At 49.6% G+C, this 25,623-nt stretch overlaps 1 protein-coding gene across 1 annotated transcript in view; it reads left to right on the top strand.

Annotated features, from left to right (window-relative positions):
• The first annotated feature begins 2,595 nt into the window (after positions 1 to 2,595).
• The window catches only part of RIGI (RNA sensor RIG-I), an 818,172-nt gene continuing 795,144 nt past the window's right edge, over positions 2,596 to 25,623 (top strand). The window contains exon 1 of the mRNA XM_086961483.1: positions 2,596 to 3,237. Coding sequence (XP_086817609.1) covers positions 3,132 to 3,237 — 106 coding nt within the window. The 5' untranslated portion in view covers positions 2,596 to 3,131. The remainder of the gene's footprint in view (positions 3,238 to 25,623) is intronic.

Here is a 25,623-nt window from a genome sequence, read left to right as displayed (position 1 = left end):
GAGGATCTAGTCACCTGTGATAAATATGGCCTGAAACCTGTAAATTCATTCAGATTATTGTATAGTACACAAGTTGTTAATTTAGAGTCCTCTAAATGATGCCTTTCGTTACAATTATTTAAAAATATAGTTTTCACATCGGATTTGGAGATTTCCGAAAGCCTATAGGGGTCCATTAAAACATTGATACCAAATAAATTTTGTACACGGTCAATAATATAACCGATCCAGGGGATCTTCAAATGCTGGTCCAATAGGAGGCAGTCCTTAATAATTGCTCTGTTCAAAGTGGTACCTTCGCTGAGCCAGATCGAGCGCCACAATAAAATGGGCCTTAACATGATCAAATCATTTAGGGCTTGGGTCCCTGTTTCATTGTAAACCAAGGAATTGGAAGTAGACCTGGGTAAGCATAGGAGCTTTTTCAGGAAGAGGTTCTCCTCTACCTGCAGGCTCTTAGCAGTTATCACCCCCCAGACTCCTGCCCCATACAGGGCAGCCGAACGGCATTTAGATTTATAGATGTTTAACATATCTTTAATGCGTCTATTCCCCAGTTTCTTAGCAAACAGAAAGACCCCATTGGCGCTTCTGGTCATCTTAGTTCTGACCACCTTATGTTCAGTGGCCCAGCTCCCATTATGCGAGAAGGTAATTCCCAGATAGCAAAATTTTTCTACTTTTTTCACTGCTTCACCATCAATAACATAATGGGTTTTCCCGTTTCTTTTAACTTTCCCAGAGCTACATTCCATTACATAAGTCTTAGCCTTATTAATCACCAGTTTCCTATTCTTAATAAAGGATACAAAGCAGTCCATTAAGCGTTGGAGACCCAATGGTGTCCTTGACAGTAACACTGCGTCGTCCGCATAGAGTAATACTGGTATGTTAAAATTATTAACTCTAGGGGCATCTGCAGCGACTGCCAGCAGGGCAGATTCAACTTCATTAATAAAAAGGGTAAAAAGCAGGGGCGCAAGAACGCACCCCTGTCTGATGCCCCTTCCTATCCCAAACTTAGTGGTACATTCTCCATTGGGTCCATAGCGGACGCTGGTGCGAAGTTTTTCGTACAAACGGGCTAAGAAGTAAATAATCCCCTCTGGAGCACCCATCTCCAGTAATTTGGCCCAAAGTATTGCATGATCTACCAGATCAAAGGCACTACTAAGGTCGGCGAAACAGAGATAGAGCGACCCATTTTTTGCCTTGGTATATTTACCCACCAATAGCTCTAGATTCAAACACTGTTCTATAGTACCACGTCCTTTTCTAAAACCAAACTGACAGTTACTTAAAATTTCGTTAGATTCAGCCCACTCTTCTAATCTTACAAGGAGGACCCTACTCATGATTTTGACAGATGAATCCAACAAGGATATGGGTCTATAGTTTTTTGCATCCCCACGATCTCCTTTTTTAAAAATAGGGATGATTATTGACTCTTCCCATGTAGACGGTATGTTAGATGCTCACAACTGTGATTTTCTTCACATACTCATGCCTTTCAGCAGCAGTTAACAGCTGAGGGGCTAAGGGATTTATAAGTGGTAAACTCTACGATGTCATGAGGTGGTGGGGGGGAGAGGGAATGATGCCACTTGCGCTTCCCAGGTATTTTGGCGAATCAGCTTCATGTTATGAACGTGAAAAGCGTGAGTTTATAAAGCAGCACAATAACTCTGTCGCTTCACACCCCTGTAAATAACAGCTCTTACCCAATTTAATTGTAAATCGTGTTACCCACCTCGCAAGGATGGAAGGTAGTCTGTCATGAGGGAAATCGTAACTGTGACCTTCAGGTCGCTGCAGATATCAGGAGTGAGCGTCAATTCACTGAGATATTTTGCGAGTATTTTCACTGCTCTAAAGTGGCCTTCATGTGGGTGGAAGGCCAAACCCTATTTTAATCTCTAATTTTCAATGGAATAAAATAAAAAAGCATCTTCTCCAGTGCCCCTACACAACAGTCATACAACCGAGTGCTTTCTGTGAAAACTTCATGCTTTGCCACTGGCATTGTACGGAATACTTTTAGTGCAGATGGTCCCATTGAAGTCAATGGGCAGAGTTTTTATCTGAGGGGTGAAGATGAATCCAAAGAGGGCGACAGCCTCCAAATAAGAGTGAGTTTCGAACCATGCCAAAGCCCAATCACGCGCAGCAGCTGTACTCTATGATTGGCACACTTCATTATGACGTCGTTCCACTTGAAATAATGGAAAATGGGCATAGATGGCACATCCTGTTGGAGCAAAGTGAGAGATTAAAAAAAATTGGGAGAATATATTTCTCCCAAATGACTTTTATTGAAGGCTATTTCAGGCGTCAGACAATCAGAATGAAGCTCGTCTACATTGGCATGATGTATAAGTGGGGTACATTTTCTATTATGCATATTCACAAATATAAAATAGCCTTTTGGTTTAGCGGTTGCATCGCATCGGAGTCATTTCATTCAACACTGCCCTTGTACCTTTAAACATTGCACTGTAACTGACTCGTGTGATAAAGTTTCGGTTTCCTTTCTCGCTCCTCGACTCCGGTTTCCTGCCTACCAGCTCTACAGAAACTGCCGGAAAGGAGGAGCCCGATTATATAGATGCCTTCAGCGAGTACAAGCGCCCTGGTGACAGCTCTAGTAGTATTGGAGGCTGTGGGGGGCGCTGTCGAAGCCTCGACGGAAACATCAGATGAACTTAAACTAGCCCGAGGGCGAAGGGGCGGACATGTCTATAAGAACGAGGGCTCACTTTCGATTCTTTCTAGTGCGCTGAGGGAGAGAGTGTGAGGACCGTAGCCACTGCCCCTGCTCCAGAGGTGAGCTCGCGCCCATCTCCTTTCTGACCCGTTCTACACAGAGCTCGCGCCCATCTCCTGTCTGACCCGCTCTACTCAGAACTCGTGCCGCTCTCCACAGAGCTCGCGCCCATCTCCTGTCTGACCCGCTCTACTCAGAGCTCGTGCCGCTCTCCACAGAGCTCGCGCCCATCTCCTGCCAGACCAGTTCTCCACAGAGCTCGCGCCCATGTCCTGTTAGACCCGCTCTGCCCATCGTGGTCTTGCCGCTTGTCTCCTCAGGAACAGTGACAGTCCGTGAGAAGTCTCCCGTCCGCGCCACCTTTGCAATGTCGGAGGAGCAGAAACGCAACCTGGAGAGGGTCAGCAGCTACATAGAAAAGATCGTCATACCGAGGCATGTTCTAGGCTTCCTCACACCGTGGCTGCCACCAGGTGAGTTGCTACTGTTAGTGGGTGCATTCTGAAGCATACTTAGAATGAGGAAAAAAGCCTTCAAGGATATGTGTTCCTTCCTGCACATAAACAATAATATACTGCCTGAGCACCCTTTGCTTGCATTGGTGCTAGGCAGCCAAAAGTGCGCCAGTGCAAGGGCAGAGTGGGAATACGCTCAATTTTGCTAGATATGGCGCATTCCTGCTCTTTCACGGAGCACAGCGCAGCAAGGTATCTTTAGGGCTTGAGTCTGGGGTACACACAGGAACACGACGTCCCTCTATTCTTTTCACAGGGTGGACACCGTCCCCCCTGCCAAGAAGCTGGGCCCCACAGAAATATGCTGAACGTGTCCCGTTGTAATTTTCAGAAACCAGGGCATGTTCAGCACGTGACTCATGAGGTCATTTGCATATTGCCAGTCCCCCCCACTTCTTTTTACAGGACTTGTGCCCTGGGTATCTTGCTGTGTTGTGTTGCGTGAAGAATTTTTAATGTAATGGATGCCGTTGGTACTGGTGCTGTACAGCTTAGTGCTGTGTTGGTATACATGATGTTGCCACTGAGTAGGCTGTTTACACTGTATAGTCTTTGTACCTTGATTTTGGGGCAGAATTACTAAAAGTAGCATTCAAAGCTGCTGCTCTGCTGTTGCTTGAGAGAAAACGTTAGGTAAAGCACCATATCTAGTAAGATATGGTTTTGCGAAATGACAAAGTGTAGCGCCCCTGGAGGACTGTGGAAGAAGTACTGGAGTGAGAGAAAGTCAAGGTGCTGAAGGGTAGAACAACAGATAAATTGGGGACACCTAAGCAATCACAGCCAGGTAAAGCCAGGGGAGGAGGAACAAGAGGGCAGTGCCATGTGGACCTGTGGGTGTGACAAAAGCAATGGGGGACGGACACAGGTATTTGGGTAAATATTGTGGCCCTCATTTACAAGCCAATTGGGCTGCCAGTGCGTCACTGTTTTAGACACACCTGCAGCGCAGTGTGCATGCTCATATTTACAAGGCCACGTAAAGTCACCCTGCGTGTCTTTTCATGGCCTTTTAAATATGGGCATTACACTGAGCGAAAGGGGCGTTCCATGGGTGTTGTTGTGGGTGTTGCAACACAACATCCATGGAACCTGACGCATTCCCAGATTTAGAAAGTGTCGTAAACCTGGGAATTCGTCAGAATCCTACAGCGTTGGAGTGGTGCAACAAGGAGAAATACTTTTATTTCTCCTCGTTTTTTGCTCTTTATACATGTGCTGCAGAAGAAGGAGCAGAACACCATTAATGATTATGTCCTTTCCAGCACAACAATTATCCTTGCAACACAGACCGCTTTGCACTATGGTGCAAAGGTGTCTGCCTTGGCGCAGGTGAGAAGGACAGGAATGCACCGTATCTTGTAGTTAGGACACATTACTTCTCTTTTATTTTGATGCACGGTAGCATAGCAGGAAGGCTTGCTGCGCTGCCATGCATCAAAATATAGTAAATGAGGCCCATAGGTCTGATTCCGGACCTTAGTTTACAGTTTGTAACAGATTGTTGGATGTAAACTTAATAAAATAAATAAAATAAAAAAGATATTGGTTCTGCTGCAATGCCTTGCACACAAATTGGCTGCCCGGTGCCACCCACAGACGTTTGCACCATAGTGCAAAGGTGTGGATTTTATATCTAACATAGATTTTGTGCTTGAAGGTTACCCTCCCATTACAAAATACTGCGCTTTGACACAATTTAAAACATTTCCATGCTTGCAGTACAATACAGTAGAGATTTGAAGTTGGAAAAGTTCAAAGAAATTTAAATTTTTACTACAAATGTATGCCTCATTTTTTGTCACAAAGACTTGGCTACCATTTTTAGTACAGAGGGCTTTACGACAAAAACATAATTGGCTGCTGCAACTCACATTGGGCAGAAAGTGTTTCCATCGCCCCGATCCCTGGCTTCCGCTGGGAAGACTCATTTGAGGCTGCAGAATGGATTGTTCAGTGAACCATATAGCATCTCAATTATCCTAGACAGTCGGTTTACCACTACACGCTTCTACATTTAATACGTGCATTTACTTTTTCAATTGCTGATTCTGTAGTGTCCTGGTCTAGGCCTACAAGATAGGGACACGGGACACATGCGTTACTGTTGGTGGCTAGTAACTTACTCCCCACGCCCAGGGCCCTGGGCTCTTTATTAACATTGTAGCGTGTCCACGCTTACGTCTGGGCTCTACCACAGCCCTTTCACGCTTCAGGGGGAAACAATTGGAAACAGTGGGAGGGGGCGTGTGCTGCAGTGGTACACCCCACTGGCAGCAACACTACATTCCTCCTTTACCTAGGGATGAAATGAAAAACAGGAAACATATACACAGATGCTCAATAGTCTATCAGGCCAGCAAAACTTGCTGTGAAAGTTGTGATTGCTGCTCTCAACCAAAGTTCACCAACTGTCTCTGGTTTAGTCTCTGCTCAACAGGTAAAACCCATAACACTTCGAATATCAAAACAGAACAGTCTTACTTTATTCTCGGCTGGGTCAGCCATCTCGATTGGTTCAACGCCAGCACTGTGCCACAAAGTCACGATACCTCTGGGAAGGCTTTGGACACGGACGCAGGCTGTATCTTGTTTGGCTTCGGCCTTCTCCCGTGGCTGTGGGGGACTCTTCTGTACTTCTGTTCTCGTTGACGTCGGGTTCTTCCGCTGGTTTCTCTCTCACGTGGACACTCGGGGTGGTGCCGTCTGGTTGGCCTGTTGCAGTGTCTGTTATCACCTGTCCTGATGGTCGGCGTTGAGGAGTTGGGTACCACTCGTCCGGGTCGGGGTCTGCACTTCCCTCGGGTACTTGCTTGAAGAACGAGACGTTCCTGGTGACAGATTCTCCGTCCCTGACAGCTGTGACCATGGTCCCGTTTACTACCGTCACAGTCCATGGGACCAGTTCGAAGAGCAGACGGAACTTTCCTCCGGGGTGGCGGTCCTTCACCAGAACTGAGTCCCCGACTTGTATGGCGCTGCCTGTCGCTCTCCTCCGTCGGGACGCTTCTTGGTTGGTTTTGGTGCGCTGCTCCATGGATCGGTTTCTGGGGTTTGGAGCGAGTTCCCACGCCTGGTGGTGCAGGATAGTGTCCGCCATGACTCGATTGAAGGAGAGTCGGCTTGGGGAGACCCCCGTGGTGCAATGCGGGGTCAGGCGGTACTCTCGGAGGAATTGGTAGATGGCCAGCTCCAGGCACTGGCCGTTGGCAACTGCAATTTGTATCGTTTTGTTCAAAGTCCTCATTAGTCTCTCGACCTCTCCGTTGGCCTGTGGCCATCGTGGCGTTATCCGTCTGTGCTTGATGCTCTGGCTCTGAAGATACTCCGTGAATTCGCTGCCGTTGAACGGGGGTCCGTTGTCAGTACGGACTTCTTTCATGAGCCCGTGGGTGGCAATTATCTTTTCGAACTTTGGTATTACTTCTGAGGCTGCTGTTGATGACACAATCTCGACTTCCGGGTAGCAAGAGAAATCGTCCACTACGACGAGCATGTACTTGCCCCCAGGGAGACTGCCAAAGTCTGCACTCATCGCACCCATGGGGAAGTGGGGCCTTCTTCGGTTACCACTGGCGCTGGAGGGTTTGGAAGGCTCGTCGCAAGACACACTGGGCACCTATGAATCACCTCTTCAACTGCTCTGTCGAGCCCAGGGAACCACACCTTGCTCCGGAGCCTGTTTTTGGATTTGACGATCCCTTGGTGCGATCCGTGTGCTAGTAAGGCAGCTTGTTGGGTTAGGCTGCTGGGTAGCACCAGGCGGGGGCCTCTCAGGAGGTAGCCTTCGGTTGAGACTGACAGTTCGTGCCTGACTTGGTACAGGGCTTTCAGGATGGCTTGGGCGTCCGAGGTGCGAAAGGATGCTGGGCTATGGAGTGCCTTCCAGTCCCCGGACTCTATGGCATGGATTGCGATTTGGAGGCAGTCATCGTCCTTAGTGGCCCATGATACTTCTTCCAGAGACATGGGACGTGGCCTTGACCGTTCGACGATCAGTCGGACGTATTCTTCTGTGGCGGCTGCTTCGGCTGCTTCCGCGTCGGTGACTGGACGGGCGTGTCTTGACAGATAGTCTGCAGGATTACGCGTGCCGGGGCGGTATTCCACTGTGAATTGGAACTCTTGCAGCTGCAACACCCATTTCTCAATCCTCGGGGCGGGCGAGAGGAGGAGCCTTGGAAGAGTGGTATGAGGGGCTTATGATCGGTAACTACTGAAAAAGGGTGTCCATAGAGGTAAATGTGGAAGTGGCGGCACCCCCACAGAATAGCGATGGCCTCCCGCTCAATTTGGGAGTAGCGTTGTTCGGTAGGCGTGAGAGTGCGGCTGGCGTACGCCACGGGTGCCCATTCCCCGCATGGTTGTCGTTGTGACAGGACGGCTCCCAGGCCAGTGGGACTGGCATCAACTAGCAGTTGTGACTCGTTTTGTGGGTTGAAGTATGCCAGTGTTGTGTCAGCTGACAGGGCTGCTTTCGTGTTCACAAAGGACTCCTGTTGCTCCGGGCCCCACACCCAGGTGGCATTAGACTTCGTGAGGTCGCGAAGTGGTCCAGTTAAATCTGACAGATCTTTTATGAAACGCCCACAGTATGTCACCATGCCCAAAAAACTGCGGACTGCTGTTATAGAGGTGGGAGCTGGCACGTTGTGGATGTCTCTCACTTTTTCAGGGTCTGGGCCTACTCCTTGATCGGAGAAACTGTATCCGAAGAAACTTATATCTTTGCGCAGAAACTCGCACTTGTCTTTGTGGAGAGTTAGTCCTTTCTCATTTAGACGGTTGAATACTGCTTGGAGGCGCCTGATGTGTTCTTCCAGAGTCGGGGCATGCACTAGGATATCATCGCTCACGTTTAGTACTCCGTCGAGGCCTTGGAGGACGTTGTGTATGATATTTTGAAACACCTCGGCGGCGCTTGAGATGCCGAAGTTGAGCCTCGTGTATCTCCACAGGCCGGCGTGTGTGGAGAAGGTCGTGATTGGACGTGAGTCTGGGTGAAGCGGGATCTGATGGTATCCCGATCTCAGGTCCATCTTGGAGAACCACTTGGACCCTGCGAGTTCCCCGATGATGTCGTCGATGGTTGGCGTCAGATGACGTTCTCTTTTAATGGCCAGGTTGGGGAGGCGCATATCCACACATATTCTCACCACTTCGGGTTGCTTCGGCTTTTTGGCCACGACATTGGGGGATACCCACAGGGTAGGTCCAGTCACCCGTTCGATGATTCCGGCTTGTTCTAACATCCTCAGCTCGGTTTCCACTTTGGGCCGGAGGTGGAATGCAATCCGCCTGTGCCGGAGGGCTACTGGGGCCACTGAACGGTCAATGTGGAGTCGGACGGGGGGCCCTCGTAGGCATCCGATCCCTTCGAACAGCGAGGAATGTTCTGCGACCAGATGATCTAGGCCTTGGGCTTGCACAGTCAGGGCAAAGTGGATGAGTCCGAGTTCTCGTGCGGTCTTGCACCCCAGGAGGAACCCTGAACCTTCTTGAGAGACGTAGATCTTTGTCTGCAGCTGCGTGGAATTGTGAGACACGGTTGTTCGGAATACTCCGCACAGGCGCAATGGGCGTCGGGTCCCGTAGGCGAACACTTGCACTCTGGTGGGGTGAAGCGTGGGGGCGTCTTCCAAGCTCTGGTACACACTGGCGGCCATGAGATTTATCGTCGCGCCAGTGTCGATGAGGGCTCTGACTGTTTGGCCATGGACATGGACGGTGCACATAGGTTCGTTTGACGACGTGGCAGCTAAGGTGTTAAGCATGCGCACCACGTGGACTGACGCGGCGTCTTCCTCGTCGTCGTCCATGTCGCTGCTGTTTGACGTGTTCAGCAGTGGCGTCACTTGTCGCGCCCTTCTGGGTGGGCCGCTTTGTTTCTTCCGCTGCGACGATAGACAGACGCTCGCAAAGTGGTTGGCTTTCCCGCACGCGCTGCAGATTTTACCTTGGGCTGGGCAGGTGCCTTTGTGTGGGGTGGCACCTCCGCACCAAATGCAGGTTCGATCGCGGGTGGGCTGGGGCTGATGTGGCTGGTCTTTCTTCTGAGGTCTCGTCCGGTCGTCTGGACGTCGTGACTTGACCGCGCACACCGGCTCTGTCTTGACTTTGACTGCTGGATTCGGCTCCATGTGGGCTGCACGAGCCTTGGAGAGTTCTTTAGAGCGTCCTAAAGCGAGGATGTCGCGCATAGGCATGGCGTCCGTTTCTAGCACCCTCTCTCGCAGCTTCAGAGAGGCACACCACTGAATGAATTGGGCGCAAATTTCGTCTTCTGCGTCCGGGAGCGTGCACGTGCTGGCCAGCTTCTTAAGACGCGCGTAGAATACATCCACCGACTCCTCGGGGAGCTGGCGAGCCTGTCGGAGCAGGAAACGTTCGTAATCCGCGCTAGTAAAGGGCTCGAAGTACCTTGTAATGGCGTCTCGCAGGGTGGCGTATGTGTGTGGTGGGTCGCCTTCCGTGATGTCCTTGGAGATGTCGTGAATAGCCTCTCCTCCCAGGTGCAAAAGCATTGCACGGCGCCGCGCCACCGCAATGTCTGCCGCATTGAAGTAGTTTTCAAGCCGTTCCACCCACTTCCTCCATCGAGTAGCCTGCGAGGGTGGTGTGCCCGTGATGGAAAAAGGCTCTAGGGGCGGCACGTTGGCCATGGAGGCGGAAGCAAGACTAGGCGGGACCTTTGCGCTGTGTTGGCAGGTAGAGGCGGGTTTTCTGAGCTCTCACACGCACAGTGGGGAGACGTAGGCACTTCTGAGGCACAGGCAGGCTCTGTCCCGCTGGAAGCGTGGTGATTGGCAGCTCTAGCGGGCCGAGGACACGCGAGATGCGTGAGGAAATGCCGCCGGGCGCCCACTGCGCATGCGCGTGACCGTGACCGCTGGTGCTTCGCGCGGGCCTGGCGGCGTACGGAGAGGCGTACGCGGGCCCAGGGACGGCGGGAGCGAGGCGCAGGTAGGGCTCAGGGACAGCAGGACTGAGCGGCGGGTAGCGGCCCGTACCTGTCGGAGGCGCACCAGACTCCGCAGGCGAGGCGGCCGCTGGACCGGCCGATGGGCTGACGGAGGCCGCGTGGAGGTACTGGAAGGTAGCGTGGGCAGCTACCGGCAGGCGGGTCCTCGCCGGGACCGAGGCGATGTAGGTCTTCGTGTTGCTGGGACGGAGGCGGGCCAGGCGAGGTCCGGTGGAGCCACAGAGGCGGCAGGCAGCTCCGGAAAGCAGAGTAGCGTGTCACACGCAGGGTGGCACGGCGCTGGGCTGCGGGGCAGCCGTGAGTGACCGGCAGGGTCACGGTGCAGCAGGGCACACGGTGGGCAGGCAATAGACCACCGTCGTCGCCAATGTAGTGTCCTGGTCTAGGCCTACAAGATAGGGACACGGGACACATGCGTTACTGTTGGTGGCTAGTAACTTACTCCCCACACCCAGGGCCCTGGGCTCTTTATTAACATTGTAGCGTGTCCACGCTTACGTCTGGGCTCTACCACAGCCCTTTCACGCTTCAGGGGGAAACAATTGGAAACAGTGGGAGGGGGCGTGTGCTGCAGTGGTACACCCCACTGGCAGCAACACTACAGATTCCTCCCACCTTTCCTATATTCCCTCTTAATGCAAACCAGCATTTGCTTATTATAAGCGACTAGGATACAATATAAAAACTGCTGATTTCGCTTGCCATTCGCAAAAAGCAGCCTGAGACCCTTCATCTACAACAAAATACAGGGTGCCCTTTTTTCTATTTGTTTAACTGGCAGAGACAATGACGTGGTGGAAGCGTGTAATGGTGTCTATGAAATGAGAAAATAAGTCTCAGTTGTGGTTAGTTTTATTTCCTGTCGCTGTGAGGCCTTTCAGAACATGTACCGCCATTTGAATGCAAATTCAACGAAAGAAATGTTGCATTCTGACATCCTGTGAATTACATTTTGTGGTTTCATTTTATATAATGCTGCAAATTACACTCCTGCAGTTTTTAACTTCTGGAAATAGCAGGAATTAAATACCGGTATCGTCCAATTACAAGTTAATTTTCTTGGAATGGGGCATAACTGTTCAGACCCAGTTTTACGTGGCAAAAATCCACAAGTTGTTCACTGTTCTGGAAGGTTTAACGTTCACATTTACCACCTGTTTTAAACAGAAGGTATATGTAAACCAAGGGGCAGGGATGGGAAACATTCAGCAGGTAGGGGGGAAGTGGAAAAAGGTACCCTCGGAGGAAGGTGCCCCTTCCTTGCAGAAATAAAACTGAGGACATCAAAGAAACCAAGCATTTAATCGATCCAGGGCCGGACTGGTTTTGCTGGCATCAGGCATTTGCCTGGTAGACTGGAAGGGTGGGGGCCGGTTTTGAAGCAGTGGGGGACAGTTTTGTTACTGGGGGATGTTTTTGCATTGATGCAGCAGTATCAGCCCCCAGTAACATAAGCAGCAGTGCTGGGGGCCAGTTATGTCAAGCAGCAGTGCTTCACTCCTGCAGCCACCCATCCGGGGTGGAGGCAGTCTGACAAAATTCCCAGGGCTGCTTTGGGTTCCCAGTCCGGCCCTGCATCCATCACTTTTTGTACACTGTATGTAGCATGTCGCCCTATGTAGGATGAGTATGCCCAGGAGTCGGTCCTTTGCACCCCCGTCACTGGAATTAAGCTATACCCTGGTGATAAACCCCTACTAAGGGTAAAACTGGTTCTGGGTTGCTTGTGTGCTGGTTCAGGGAGGACTTGGTTTGGCATATTGAGCTGGACTGCACCTATTGGAGCAGGGTCCAACCTGAGATAGTATGGTCTGCAGGGTAACAATAAATTGTGATGCGACCCATGCTTAGATGTGGGTCTTGTGCTCACACAAAGCCACGCAGAGCGGCTTTGCATTGCCTCATAGATTAGATTTAGAGGCTTGCGCCTACGAAACATCAAAATTAGTGATACTTCGGCTGCGCAAGCCTCTCATCTATAAGCTCCTAGAGTCTAGGCAGTAGAAGTTCAGGAAAAGAGGACCTCTTTGACAAGTAGTGTTTGTGCCCCTTTCCTGCGCCTTTCTCCCCCACAGGCGTTACCCCAAAAGGTTGAGAGCTAGCTGAGTGAAAGGGCCTTACCTTCCTTTGTGCCTTTGTTTTGTCTTCCACTAACCAGGAATTCCCAATCCCACACAGATTCCTGCTAACATTAAAGGAGAATGATGGATTTAACCCAGATCTTTAGACTGGGGGTGAATGTTTTGATTTGTTCTGCATTCCATCCATCAATTGTGTGTCTTTTGCTTTCTCGCCCTAAGTGCGCCAGGTATGCCCAGACGTGGGTCCTGGGCTCCCTGTGCCACTGGAATCAAGCTATCCTGGCTGATGTGGGGTGAAACCCCGAAACCGGTCCTAGGATGCTTGTTTTCGGTCCAGGGAGGACCTGGCTTGGCAGTTCGGGCTGGACTGTTCCCATGAGGCACAGGGTCAAGACTGAGTTGTATATTTCCTGGGCTAAACTGGGGTGGCATGGTGAGCAAAAGAATAATGGATTTAACCCAGATCTCTTGACTGAGGGTGAATGTTTTGATTTGTTCTGCATTCTGTCCATCAATTGTGTGTCTTTTGATTTCTCGCCCTAAGTGCGCCAGGCATGCCCAGACGTGGGTCCTGGGCTCACTGTGCCACTGGAATCAAGCTATCATGGCTGATGAGGGGGGAAACCCCGAAACTGGTCCTAGGATGCTTGTTTCCGGTCCAGGGAGGACCTGGCTTGGCAATTCGGGCTGGACTGTTCCCATGTGGCACAGGGTCAAGACTGATTTGCATATGACCAGGTCTAAACTGGGGTGGCATGGTGAGCAAAAGAATGATGGATTTAACCCAGATCTCTTGACTGGGGGTTGATGTTTTGATTTGTTCTGCATTCCGTCCATCAATTGTGTGTCTTTTGATTTCTCGCCCTAAGTGCGCCAGGTATGCCCAGACATGGGTCCTGGACTCACTGTGCCACTGGAATCAAGCTATTCTGGCTGATTAGGAGTGAAGCCTCCTAGGAGGCTTGTTTCCAGTCCAGGGAGGACCTGGCTTGGCAGTTCAAGCTGGACTGTTCCCATGAGGCACCAGGTCAAGACTGATTTGCATTTTGCCAGGTCTAAACTGGGGTGGCATGGTGAGCAAAAGAATGGTGGATTTAACCCAGATCTCGGGACTGGGGTAAATGTTTTGATTTGTTCTGCATTCCGTCCATCAATTGTGTGTCTTTTGCTTTCTCACCCTAAGTGCGTCATGCCGAGACTTGGGTCCTGGTCTCACTGTGCCCCTGGAATCAAGCTATCCTGGCTGTTAAAGGGTGAAACCCCGAAACCGGTCCTAGGATGCTTGTTTCCGGTCCAGGGAGGACCTGGCTTGGCAGTTTGGGCTGGACTGTTCCCATGAGGCACAGGGTCAAGACTGATTTGCATTTTGCCAGGTCTAAACTGGGGTGGCATGGTGAGCAAAAGAATGGTGGATTTAACCCAGATCTCTGGACTGGGGTGAATGTTTTGATTTGTTCTGCATTCCGTCCATCAATTGTGTGTCTTTTGCTTTCTCACCCTAAGTGCGCCATGACCAGACGTGGGTCCTGGTCTCACTGTACCCCTGGAATCAAGCTATCCTGGCTGATGAGGGGTGAAACCCCGAAACCGATCCTAGGATGCTTGTTTCCGGTCCAGGGAGGACCTGGCTTGGCAGTTCGGGCTGGACTGTTCCCATGAGGCGCAGGGTCAAGACTGATTTGCATTTTGTCAGGTCTAAACTGGAGTGGCATGGTGAGCAAAAGAATGGTGGATTTAACCCAGATCTCTTGACTGAGAGTGAATGTTTTGATTTGTTCTGCATTCCGTCCATCAATTGTGTGTCTTTTGCTTTCTCACCCTAAGTGCGCCATGACCAGACGTGGATCCTGGTCTCACTGTGCCACTGGAATCAAGCTATTCTGGCTGATGAGGGGTGAAACCCCGAAACCGGTCCTAGGATGCTTGTTTCCGGTCCAGGGAGGACCTGGCTTGGCAATTCCGGCTGGACTGTTCCCATGAGGCACAGGGTCAAGACTAATTTGCATTTTGCCAGGTCTAAACTGGGGTGGCATGGTGAGCAAAAGAATGGTGGATTTAACCCAGATCTCTGGACTGGGGTGAATGTTTTGATTTGTTCTGCATTCCGTCCATCAATTGTGTGTCTTTTGCTTTCTCACCCTAAGTGCGCCATGACCAGACGTGGGTCCTGGTCTCACTGTGCCACTGGAATCAAGCTATCCTGGCTGATGAGGGGTGAAACCCCGAAACCGGTCCTAGGATGCTTGTTTCCGGTCCAGGGAGGACCTGGCTTGGCAGTTCGGGCTGGACTGTTCCCATGAGGCACAGGGTCAAGACTGATTTGCATTTTGTCAGGTCTAAACTGGAGTGGCATGGTGAGCAAAAGAATGGTGGATTTAACCCAGATCTCTGGACTGGGGTGAATGTTTTGATTTGTTCTGCATTCCGTCCATCAATTGTGTGTCTTTTGCTTTCTCACCCTAAGTGCGCCATGACCAGACGTGGGTCCTGGTCTCACTGTGCCACTGGAATCAAGCTATCCTGGCTGATGAGGGGTGAAACCCCGAAACCGGTCCTAGGATGCTTGTTTCCGGTCCAGGGAGGACCTGGCTTGGCAGTTCGGGCTGGACTGTTCCCATGAGGCACAGGGTCAAGTCTGATTTGCATATGGCCAGGTCTAAACTGGGGTGGTATGGTGAGCAAAAAAATGATGGATTTAACCCAGATCTCTTGACTGGGAGTGAATGTTTTGATTTGTTCCGCATTCCGTCCATCAATTGTGTGTATTTTGCTTTCTCACCCTAAGTGCGCCAGGTATGCCCAGACATGGGTCCTGGGCTCACTGAGCCACTGGAATCAAGCTATCCTGGCTGATAAGGGGTTAAACCCCGAAACCGGTCCTAGGATGCTTGTTTCTGGTCCAGGGAGGACCTGGCTTGGCAATTCCGGCTGGACTGTTCCCATGAGGCACGGGGTCAAGACTGCTTTGCATTTTGCCCGGTCTAAACTGGTGTGGCATGGTGAGCAAAAGAATGGTAGATTTAACCCAGATCTCTTGACTGGGGGTGAATGTTTTGATTTGTTCTGCATTCCGTCCATCAATTGTGTATATTTTGCTTTCCCGCCCTAAGTGCGCTAGGTATATCCAGACATGGGTCCTGGGCTCTCTGTGCCCCTGGAATCAAGCTATCCTGGCTGTTAAAGGGTGAAACCCCGAAACCGGTCCTAGGATGCTTGTTTCCGGTCCAGGAAGGACCTGGCTTGGCAGTTCGGGCTGGACTGTTCCCATGAGGCACAGGGTCAAGACTGATTTGCATTTTGCCAGGTCTAAACTGGGGTGGCATGGTGAGCAAAAGAATGGTGGATTTAACCCAGATCTCTGGACTGGGGTGAATGTTTTGATTTGTTCTGCATTCCGTCCATCAATTGTGTGTCTTTTGCTTTCTCACCCTAAGTGAGCCATGACCAGACGTGGGTCCTGGTCTTACTGTGCCACTGGAATCAAGCTATCCTGGCTGATGAGGGGTGAAACCCCGAAACCGATCCTAGGATGCTTGTTTCCGGTCCAGGGAGGACCTTGCTTGACAGTTCGGGCTGGACTGTCCCATGAGGCACAGGGTCAAGACTGCTTTGCATATGGCCAGGTCTAAACTGAGATGGTATGGTGAGCAAAAGAATGATGGATTTAACCTAGATCTCTTGACTGGGGGTGAAAGGTTTGATTTGTTCTGCATTCCGTCCATCAATTGTGTGTCTTTAACATTAAAGGACAAGCTTGACCATTCTGGGTTAAAATGTAAATTGACAGGAACTGCCTAAACACAGTCTTAGAACTGGGCTTGTGAAATCTACAAACTTTGATAGCAGAGTATAAGTATTGGAAGAAGGCCGAAATTGGCGTTAATGGAATTTCACTGATCAGTGCCCAGGTGACACCCCACAATATATTGGAGAAAGACCTCTGTATATCTAGAGCTGGTGCCCTTGACTGCCAGCTACCCAGCCCGGTTAGGGGACTTTTTGGGAATGCTGAGAAATTGCACAAGAAAGGAGTTCTGACTTGATGCTAAAAAGAGACATGTGCTGACCAAAGCAACGACTAGACCTGAGAGCAACCACATACTGTTTGGCCCAGGGACAGGAATGGCACCACTAAAGACTGTGGTGAGCGCTGCACACTAGTGTTTCAAGTGTGCTTCTGACCGCCCCATGCATGTGTTCTCAGCCCCCTTCCTTGCCTGTTAGTGATTGGTGCTATTGCCTTGCACTTTCAAGCATCTCGCCCCAAAAGACTGAACAGGTCATTGTTCAGTGCTATTTTGATAAATGTGTATGGACCCCCCACTGCCCTGGATACGTAGGGCCTAATTCACAAAGGTGAACGTACACTTTTGTCAAATTTTAACATTTTTTGCAACCCACAAAGGAATTTTATGAATAGTATCTTTACAACTACCTATCTTTTTATTTGCAGTCTCCGCCACGTTTGTGGAGACTCTGCAGTCGTAAATATACAACTCGTAAAATTACTTTGTGAATTTCAAAAAATGTTATGTTTCTTTCATGTACCAAATCAGACATATGATATATTGTTTCAGAGTTTACAAAGACCCCTGACGAAGGGCGGCATGCTCGAAATGCATTGGGCGCAAAATTGTATTTAAGACATGAAAATCGAATGTCTCAAACAATGAAAATATCTTCGCTATTTCAAAAATAAATCAATGGAATGAGATGAACATTTCTGCATAAGTTATTTTGAATTCGAATGAATATTGATTCACGAGTGCAAGTTTGGAGTGTATCTTGGGATTCAGGACACACATATCAATCACGTATTAACACAACCCTATTGCTCAGTTGGATTGCCATTCTATGCACCGCCCACAATGAGGAACTCAGAGTAATAATTTGAGTAGTTAGAAACACAAAGAGTGCGGATCCACACACCAATTGGTTCTAAAAATAAAAGACATTGCCATTTGCAATCCAATAGCTTGAACTTGCTTAAATGCAAGACCTATTGCATTGAAAATCTATTGTAAATCATTGTGGCTAGTTTATTCTCAAGCTCATTTCTGTCAAATAATTTTCCTCAGGTATATTACTTACCAACTGTAGCAGTTCTTCGAGATTGAAATACCATATAAATAAAATAAATACAAGTACTCCAAGTATTTCTGAAATCTGGGTGAGCGGCCGGAGCTTTGGTTGTTTTGAAGTCTGCTGTCTAGGATTAGGAAAGAGATGCATGGTGTCTTGCATGTCCTCCAGTGCATCACCGATGTGTTCTGCTCAAGTGAAGCATAGCGTCTTGTCAGACGTCACACATGGGGCGGAGCACTACCATATGTGTCAGTAGCAGGGATGCCTGGCAGTGAAGTTGTGCTCAGAGGTAGTGCAACACTAAGGCCAGGGCCACTGGAATTATGTGAATATGTGGCTGCAGCGACTTTCATATCATTATACTTTTGCCACATAATCCATCATCATGTGAATAATATGCAGATTTTAACATAAAATAGTTTCGAGCTCAAACAGTTCAAAAGTTATTAAAAACAAAGCAACAGGTGTTGCTGTGCAGTGGAAGATCCTCTGTAAAGGTTGACTGGTCATAATTATGTAACTTATTGCTGTGTTTGGGTGTTAAAGTGGTACTAATGAGTTGCAACTAATGCCCAGACAGTGTTAACAAGTTTAGAAATGTCAAAATAATGAAGTGATACTTTCCCAAAATGTGCTGCATAATTTGCCTCTGCTTGCCACATATATTATCCAACCCTGCTACATAACTTGGGCCTCCCCTGCTGCATAATTCCAGTGGCCCTGACTAAGGCTACTGAAAATAGCTGCCATATGGCCTGCATAAACAGATTACCCCAAAAGGGGGCCATATAACAATAGTGTCCTCAAAAGCCCTTGGTAGAAAAAAATGGGCACTCAAATGGGAAAATTTAATTTTGCGTAGGGCTCCCCAGATCTGTGCAGCGAGGCTGTTTGTGCTGCTCTCGGTAAGGCAGCATTTATAGTCTGTATAAGTCATAAATACGAGGCCTGCTGCCTAAAATATGAGGCAGATTAAGGGGCCATGCTCTACTGCTACAACACTGAATCAGTGAACACTTTTTTAGGTCGAGCAGACCTACTCTCAATGCGTGAGCATTGAGAGTGTCTGCTTCAGACCTTTTGTGGCCCGTATTTAGGAATGTGGACAGCTACCAGACGCGCGCTTTGACGAGGTCAGATTTCACCTCGGGAGCGAGCGTCTGGTAGCTGCGCATGCGCGAATCAAATCCCTTGCTCACACACACACACACAGGCAGCCCCCACCCCTCTGCATGCACGCACACACACACACACAGGCGCGCGCATGCACAAGCAGGCATACAACACACATACAGGCACACATATAGGCACACTATCCCCTACCTCGCATTCTCTCTCAATCACACAGTCACGCATGCGCACACACATTCCCACACGCACACACGCGCGCACACACTCCCCCTCCCCCTCCCCCTCCCCCACCCCTCCCAGGCATACACACAGGCACGCACGCACTTCACTTCAGCCCTGGGCCCCACTCACCGACTGCGCTCTTCCGGCGGGCTCCTCTCGCGCTCCGCGCGTCTCGTCTCCTCTTCACAATCGGGGCTCCCTCAGGTCTGAGGAGCCCCGCAACAGGTGCCACACTCCTCCTTCTCCCCGGCCCCCTCCTGGGGACCCGGGCTGATTCGGACCGGCAGGGCGCTCCATGCGCCGGCAGCTCGCGGACCTCGGGAGGCGGGACTTCCGGTCGGCCGCGACCGGATTGGCCGGCCGGCTAAGAGCTTCCGGGTCGCCGCGGGCAGCGCGGCGGCACCCTACAACATGAACTTGTTATTTTTGCGGTGGAATGTTTGTCATTGTTGTAGGTTGTGTTGGTGTCCATGGGGGTGGCGTAGAGGCCCCTCCACGTGTTCAGCCATCTATTGCAAAAAGTGACTGCCGAATTTCATGTCCGTGTCAAACAGCCGGCCGCCTCCTCCCACCCAAAGCGGCCCGTAACCATCGATTTCCTCTAGTTTAAAGATTGCGGTGGGTTGACCATGAATTCAGAATCCTTTTCGGAACAGGGAACAGAGGATACCGAATTTGCACGGTATGCTATATTTGGCTGAATTCGAGAATGCTTGGTTTACCACTTAAAGTTACTAGGCAAATGCGATAATTACTGCTACAAGCCATGGTGTATTATTGCCTGGATTTGACAAGGCTAACTATTAATTTGAGGTTATGCCTGCTAATTGTGTGATGATGTGGCCTAAAAGGGACTATTGCTTCAGGTTATGCCTCATAACTGTGTAAGAATGCGGCGAGAAACTGACTTAGACCATTGTCACAACGGCCGATATAGTGTATTGCTTTACAATTGGCGAAGGCGAGATTCCCCCTAGTGTGTGGTTCGCCGATTTCCTTGTCAACATGTCCATGGCGCTACGGTTAACTCAAATTCCCCTTGATTGAATGTCTTTAAATATGAGGGACACACTATGTGTGATGGAATTTTGCTCCCCTCTACCCTCCCCCTTTTGTAGTTGTTTAAGCCGATTTGGTTGTAATGATTTTGCTAACCCGGATGCAGGAAGTATGACAAGGACAGAGGGGGCTCTGTGTGTCCTCAGTCCACCATCTCGGCACTGGCACTGCACCTCGCAGCCTTTCTCTCTTCGGCACAGCGCCTCGCAGCCCTCCTCGCTCGGCACAGCGCCTCGCAGCCCTCCTCGGCACAGCGCCTCGCAGTACTCTCCTTTGCAGCACAGCACCTCGCAGCTCTTGTCCACTTGTCCGGCTGCCATCAGGACTCTGCAGTGTTTCACGCGCTGCACGTGCTGCGGTGCTCGGCACATTTGAAGTGGAGAAGTGTGGCTCAGGGGTTAGAGGCGGCAGACCTGGAGCTTGAGTTCGGCCCGGGACCAGGGTTCAATTCCCCGCCTTGGCGGGTCTTGGGCTCAAAAATTCCACGGACTCGTTAATTCTCGCTCCGGTGCCTTCTCGACTCACGGGTTCACACTCTGCGACTCTGGGCAATAGCTTGCTTAATCTCCACAACGGCCCCTCGCGGTGGGATTCCTGACTTTCACCTTGTGGATACCCTGCCAGGGTTATCTCACAGGGGAATACCAGGACGGGTTCCCTAAGCAAGCGCTGAGATGCCCCAGGGTAAGTCGTGCGCTATATAAGTCTCATTCATTTCATTTCAGAGTGGCTGGGGGGTGGGGATTGGATAAAAGGTGTGCTCAGCTGTAGACATTAACAGCCCATAAAGGCCTTTTAATAGCCCTCCTGCCCTGCCTTCCTCAAACACCCCATCCTCGGTTCAGAGGAGGCGTTCATTGCTGGGTTACTGACACCCCTCCTCGCCCCTTCTTGCCCCCTCCCCCACCCAGCAGACGGCACCGTGAGCCCCCGATGGGGCTGAGTGGGGATTATCTGGGCAGGGGGTGGGGTGTCCAGGTACCACGTGCAAGACCACCTGGCAGAGGCGCCCCCCTCCCCCCCAGCAGGGAGGGGGGCAGTGTGTGGGGGGGGAGGGAGCAGTGTGAATACCTTGGAACCTCTGCGAGGGTGACTCCCCCGTCCAGACACCCGAGGCGCTACCCGTGGCACGCCTTTCATCTTGTCTGACGTGGGCTCTAAGCTCAGGCTTTTGGCACCGGGAGGGCAATTTGGCGGGGTGGGGCACTGTAGGGGAACAGTGTGAATACTTTGGAACCTCTGCGAGGGCGCCTCCCCTCTCCAGATACCCGAGGCGCTACCCGTGGCACGCCTTTCATCTTGCCTGACGTGGGCTCTTTTGGCAGAGGGAGGCAGCAGCGCCACAGAGAAGCCAATAAATAAATAAACATCCATCGGTTGTGTCAAAAATACCAAAACTCCAAAAGCAAAACACTTAAGTGCACGCCTTCAGCAAGCACGGGACCCGTCATGCCAGCTGTGCTCAGGGGCTGTACGGGCCGCCTACGTCATTAGTTACAGTGTGTGCGTGCCACAAGCTACCGTCACCAACCCCAACAGTGCGCATCTTATCGACCGCAGAAGGATGAAAGGCTTAGCAGGCATAACCTTCATCAGCAAAGAGACAGACCCCAGCAGTGCGCATGTTATCGACCGCAGAATGATGAAAGTCTGAGCGGACATAGCATTCAGCAGGCAGGAAACAGACCTCAGCAGCAGGCACTAAACCCCTTGAGCTGAGATGAGCGCAGCCTTGTGATGGCAGAGGAGACTCCGAAGCTGCGCTTACCACGTGTGTCTCTCGAGGTCCCAAGGCTCCACATTTCACGTGTGTCTCTCGAGGGCCCGGGGTCCGCATTTCATTTGTCTCACTAGGCTGCACATTCCACTGTTCACAAAACCAGGCCTTTTAAGAATGTTGCTGGCCTCTGGGTACACACTTCCTCGCCTCCAGTCACGATTAACAGTTGAGCTACACAAACCCAAGCACTTTAAAAATTTGTTCTTTGAGTAAACACTTGGAATGACCCTGTTGTGGCCTCGAGGCACTTTACTGAGCCACTAAGGCCACGGATTAAAGAGCGGGCTCAGGAGACGGCGCCCCTCTCACACCACTCTCCCCTCTCACCTCTCTCCTCTCTCACCACTCTCCCCTCTCTCACCACTCTCCCCTCTCACATCACTCTCTCCCCTCTCACACCACTCTCTCCCCTCTCACACCACTCTCTCCCCTCTCACACCACTCTCCTCTCTCACACCACTCTCCCCTCTCACACCACTCTCCCCTCTCACACCTCTCTCTCCCCTCTCACACCACTCTCTCCCCTCTCACACCACTCTCCCCTCTCACCACTCTCCGCTCTCACCACTCTCCCCTCTCTCCTCTCACCACTCTCTTCTGTCCCCTCTCTCTCCTCTCTCCCCACTCTCCCGACTCTCCCCTCTCACCACTCGCCACTCTCTCCACTCTCCCCTCTCACCACTCTCACCACACTTCCCCCTCTCACCACTCTCCCCTCTACCCTCTGCAACTATTAGCATTGTAAATGACAAAGCTATTAATTTAGCTATTTTCAAACCAAACGCATAAATAAAAAATTTGTCATTTACAATACCGATAGCTCAAACTTTCCCAATGCGAGACCTATTGCATTGCAAATGCTTGTTACAAAACAAGCAAACCTTCAAAATATTGGTCTGTAAACACCTGCAACACCAGTGAGTGACACACAGTGCACTGGCACAGATGAACATCGTATGCACACTGTAAACTTCGGTTTCTCCGAGCTGCCCACAAATTTTCAACCTCCTGCACGTTAAAAACTAAAGCCTACAAGACTTAAACCACAAAACTGCACTGCCTGCTGATGGGGCTAATGGGACGTCAGAAACCACAAGAGCACAGCATGTCCTGCTGGCACCCTGCCGGGAAGGGAGGCAGAGGTTCAAATATCCTAATCACTATTCTCCACTGCACCAACCAAGATTTAATTGTGTGGCTTTCTAGTTACATACAGACCGTTTATTAAGGTGAACTACTAGAGGTTTAATAATGTACTATGTTGCATTGAGCACTGAGTAGCACTTTTTAATTTACTTTTAATTTAAGCTGACCCTTCATTTATATGTAGTTACCTGATGATGAAGGACCTAAACAATGTACAGAATATTTTGTTTTTAGCAAAACCTTTGACACACCCAAGTGCTCACAATCTCAAGGCCCTCCAGCTTCCCCCAAACATGCCTGAAATCAACAACAGCAGCTAACTAATATAACCAGAAGTCAGTTTATGCTAAAATAGAAGTGTTTGTTTTCATAATGTTAAGGATAAAACCTTTTTCGAATAACAGTATTTATTTATTTATTTATTTTTATTTAATGCAATTTTATATAGCCGAACATTACCCGAAGGTGCCAGAGCGCTTTACATAAGAACCAGTTGCGATACATAAGGACTTAGGATTACATGCGTTACAAAAAGATACAAACAGAAAAAATTGCAAATGTACAAGTTGTAAAGTCACACAAGGAAGAGATACAAACAGAAAAAAAACAACAACAAAAAAAATTGCTAATGTAAAGGTAGTAAAATCATTCAAGGAAGGGATACGAATGGATATACTCTAAGAGTCACATGGGAATGGTAGATAGTACAAAGGTCTAGTGCATATAATAGTGATTAGAGTTATCTCTATATACATAGGGAAGGGATATGAATAGATATACTCTAAGAGTCACATAGGAATGGTAGATAGTACAAAGGTCTACTGCATATACTAGTGATTAGAGTTATCTCTATATACATAGGGAAGGGATACAAATGGATATACTCTAAGAGTCACATAGGAATGGTAGATAGTACAAAGGTCTGCTGCATATACTAGTGATTAGAGTTATCTCTATATACATAAGGAAGGGATACAAATGGATATACTCTAAGAGTCACATAGGAATGGTAGAGAGTACAAAGGTCTACTGCATATACTAGTGATTAGAGTTATCTCTATATACATATATATACAAATAGTAGATTTTCTCAGGTCAAGACCCAAAAAATCAGGAGAGCAGAGTTCCATTGAGTGGGGTCGGAGGGGGGACGCAGTCACAACACCAAGGGAGGGTGGGAGGGATACAAGGGTATGGAGAAAAGCCAAATCAGAAAAAGGAAGAAATATTTAAGGATCGTCAAAGGGGGAAACGAGGGGAAAGGACGAGGGAATGGACAAGACGGCAGGTCAGAGTCCAGAGAAAAGCGGCCGAGAACAGCAGCAAAATGGCAGCCAGGGCAAAAGAAAAATCGTAAAGAAGTCCATGAGAGTGACCCAGTGAGTAAGAATTAGAGTACCAGGAGAAGTCCGGGGGGTACATAGTTCAGAAATCAAAGTCAGGAAGGGAGAGGAGGCATGTAGGTTCGGGTCCACTGGAGTAACGTCGACGACAATCAGAATCAGCCGGTCGTAGCTCCCTCGCCCTTATACCTGGGAAAAGTTCACTGGTTCCTCGTTCTTGCCCGGCTGCAGCAGCACTTTGTTTGACTACAACAGAAGTTGTTGGAGTTAAAGAAAGCATCCTACTTGGACCCTACAGTTCATCATTAATGACTGTAAATGGTATGTTTCAATGATGATGAATGATGTTCAGCAACCTCCACTTCCAAGCAGCTGTAAAAGCCAAGCCACCAGCATCCCATGAAATATAGTATGGTTCTCCTTGGATGCCTTGCACTAAAGTTGCAGCCCGCGCATTACAGCCAGTATACCCAGGGGCACTGAGATTATGCAATTGTGCAACCGCAGCGATTTTCACCTAATTATAGATTTGCCACATAATCAATCATCTGCCACATAAGCTGCTGATTTAACAAAAAACATTGTTTATAACTCAACCAGTTCACTAGTTACTAAAAATCAGCGACACGTGTTGCTGCACACTAAGGGCCCTTGGCAAAGGGGGACTGGTCACCGTTTTGTTGCTTATTGCTATATTTTCTCTTTTCCCACTTGGTGCGCAATTTCACAAATGCAAAATATGGAGTTTTAGAATGAAGCCTCTCAATATCACTCATAAATTTCTAGAATATGTTAAACTTTAAATTCATCACACACATCAATAATTTGATAAGAATAGTTAGAAATCTTGTAAAATCAAAATGTATCTCATTCACCTTTTGGATTGTTACACATTGGGTTAGCAACTGAAACAAGTTACTATGAACCTATGTTATTTACTCTTTATCTGCATGCTGTTAGGATGCAGTAACTAAATCTTTTCATTTATTTGTCTCACATAATTATTCAATGTATAGTTAGCACAGATGGGACACGTTTTTAGGTCTCCTGGCGTTTAACAGCGCGTCAGCGCTGTGTCCGCCAGGAGATCTTTTGTTGCTGACTATGCTTCCCAGGAGACAGCACCGGCCGCGCGCAAAGGCGATCGGCGTAGGCCACGCGCGCGCGAACACGCTCAGCTGCCATCTCCTGGGAAGCTCCAACACCCTATGCGCATGCGCATACGCAGAGACACACACACACACACACACACACACGAGCGCCCATGCACGCATGCACCCCCACATAAAGAGAACTCACCCCTGCTGTCGCATACACGCATACACACACACACACACACACACACACACATACACGTGCATCAAGCGCCCCCGCCCCGCCCCCTCCCCCCGCCGCCACTTACCGCTACTCCGGTCTTCAGCTGCCACCGCGGGGCTCTCTCTAGGGCATGGGCTTCTCTCCGTGGGCGCGGCTTCTCTCCGTGGGCGGTTCGATCCCCGGCCGCTCCTCCTCACA

Source organism: Lissotriton vulgaris, chromosome 3_1 (assembly GCF_964263255.1).
Source record: "Lissotriton vulgaris chromosome 3_1, aLisVul1.2, whole genome shotgun sequence".
NCBI classification, from domain to species: domain Eukaryota; kingdom Metazoa; phylum Chordata; class Amphibia; order Caudata; family Salamandridae; genus Lissotriton; species Lissotriton vulgaris.
Note: the sequence above shows the minus strand (reverse complement) of the source record. Positions and strands in the feature narration are given on the sequence as shown.